The 2203-nt window shown below is 37.8% G+C and overlaps 1 protein-coding gene across 1 annotated transcript in view; it reads right to left on the bottom strand.

Moving 5' to 3' along the window:
• Positions 1-381: 381 nt before the first annotated feature.
• HEATR3 (HEAT repeat containing 3) overlaps positions 382-2203 on the bottom strand; it is a 25997-nt gene continuing 24175 nt past the window's right edge. The window contains exon 15 of the mRNA XM_018565742.1: positions 382-535. Coding sequence (XP_018421244.1) covers positions 407-535 — 129 coding nt within the window. The 3' untranslated portion in view covers positions 382-406. The remainder of the gene's footprint in view (positions 536-2203) is intronic.

Genomic DNA, 2203 nt, shown 5'->3' with positions numbered 1-2203 from the left:
GGAGGACAGTGACCATTATAACTGCTTGAATATATTGTCCTAATTCATTTAAAAAAAGGTATAACATGGTTTATATTTTACTAAAATGAGTTGTGATTTCATTCGGTTTCTGTTTCTACAAGTTGAGTGATGAAATGATCACAATGTATATTTATGCCATTACAAACATTCTTTTGAACCAAATATATCAGTTCATCAAAAATACAATGTCAAATCAACCTTTTATAGAAATGACAGCCAATGTGTCTTATGTGTAATTTTGTTTAGGTCAAAGAACAAAATAATTTATTAAGCTTTTATGGATTGTAAGAAAGGGCAAAATGCACTTCGCGGGAGTCTTGAAGGTAAGTGTGTCAAAAGCTGGTAGACCACAAACTCTCTTTTCACCTGAAAATATAACCTGTTTTCATTTAGCCTTTGAGAGTTTTTTCTCTACAGTTTCCTGGTAAGAAATGAAACGTCTGAGATTCGTTCTGACATTGTCTAGGACGCACAACTGGTCTATACTGTATTTCTCTCTGCCTTCTTTTCGGATCTGTTGAAAAAACAAAAAACAGAAAAAAACAAAAACCAGTGAAACTATTGCAGACATTACAGAAAAACAAAATGAGAGAATGGTGTAGAAATATCTATAACTTAACCTGTCTTTATTATAAAGCAAACATTTTGATCTGTGGTCTTTAGCACAAGGGTTTAAGAAAAAAAAGAAATGTTTATATATAATTTAACACACACACGTTTGTCCTTATCGAGTACTGATATTTTTTTTCCCCTGGTACTTTCCAATACCAAATAACGATACCGGAAGTCCCATTAAGGAAGCCAGACGGCGTGTAATGACTCGCTACCTGGCTTCCTGATTAGCAGGGAAGCCGTCTCCAGGTGATGAGGGAGCACGAAGCCGTCTTTCTGGCCAATCAGAAAGTCGGGGGACGGGTGATGACTCGCCGGCCAGCTTCCCGACCAATCCGGAAGCTAGGCGGTGAGTCATTACACGCAGCCCGGCTTCCTCCTGATACCAGTGTGACGACATGGTGATGAGTTTATGAGTTAAATGTGTATTGGTGTTGGGTTATAGTTAAGTGTGTTATGATGTGTAACTTGTGTATGAAAAGACTGTCAGCACCAGCCCACGTTATCTCCCATTGTACTCTGAAAGAGCCCAGGGTAAATGACATTCTGGCCAGGCTCCTGCTATGGCTGTCTAGAGCTCGTTAGCAGGGGAAACCCTGTGGTGTTGTGAAGATAGAATGTCTGGGGAAGGCAGTGTGGATGTGATGGGATTATAATCTGATCTCATCACTTGCTGTATAAAAGGTTGCACAGTTGCTCAATAAATTAGAGTTTGTTTCACCCTACACTTGAGTCTCTACAGTAAATACACACACAATCTCCCTTTACAAGAACCCCAGTCTTGGATTTTGAAAAAAGAAAACAATGCCATTGTATATTCTTCTGATTACTGTCTAGATGACAGGAATAAGGGCTGATCTCAAAATAGCTTAGGGTTGTTATTTGCCCCATTAGAACAGGTTTGGCAGATCAGCAGATATTTTCAGATACTGTATCTGCTCTTTGAAAATCAGACTGCTCAAGGTTTCATCTTGATCTACAAAAAACTGGTTTATTACTCTTTATACGGGACTACAAACGGCAGCTTGCTGTCCGCCAGAAAATGTTCTGCTGACTGCCATAGGAGTTCCTTAGAGAAACAATACTACACTCTTGTGGCAGAAATGCCATTAAAATCAGAGCAATGCAGATAATTCTTGGAGTTCTGAGAATAACCCTTTTTGCACTGGTCAGATGAGCAAATTCCAGGACTACAGCAGCTAAATGGTAAGTGTTACATTGTTATCTCAAGATGAAGGTTTCTTAAACTTTTTATACACTTTAATTACCAATATAATGTTTCTTTAACAAAAGCAAAGAGTGGTGTACTTGGCATTGTTAAATAACCCATAGCAGTCAATCAAAATTCATCTCATACATATGACTAAAATCTCACTGCTATAGATGACTGTATTTAAATAGCTGTTCTCTGCACTGCTTAAGTATTATTGGTGGCAATACTGCATTTCCATGCCGGCATATAAAATAAGGTGAGAACGAAGACATGAAGAGCGAGGCATCAAGAAAGTAGTAAAAGAAAAAAAAAAAAAAAAAAAAAAAAAATCCTGAAAAATACCATCCAATGAAACCC

The sequence above is a fragment of the Nanorana parkeri genome, unplaced genomic scaffold, assembly GCF_000935625.1.
Source record: "Nanorana parkeri isolate BGI_ZX_2015 unplaced genomic scaffold, ASM93562v1 scaffold883, whole genome shotgun sequence".
In the NCBI taxonomy this organism is placed as follows: Eukaryota; Metazoa; Chordata; class Amphibia; order Anura; family Dicroglossidae; genus Nanorana; species Nanorana parkeri.
The sequence above is the reverse complement of the archived record's forward strand: the minus strand, read 5'-3'. Positions and strand labels throughout refer to the sequence as shown.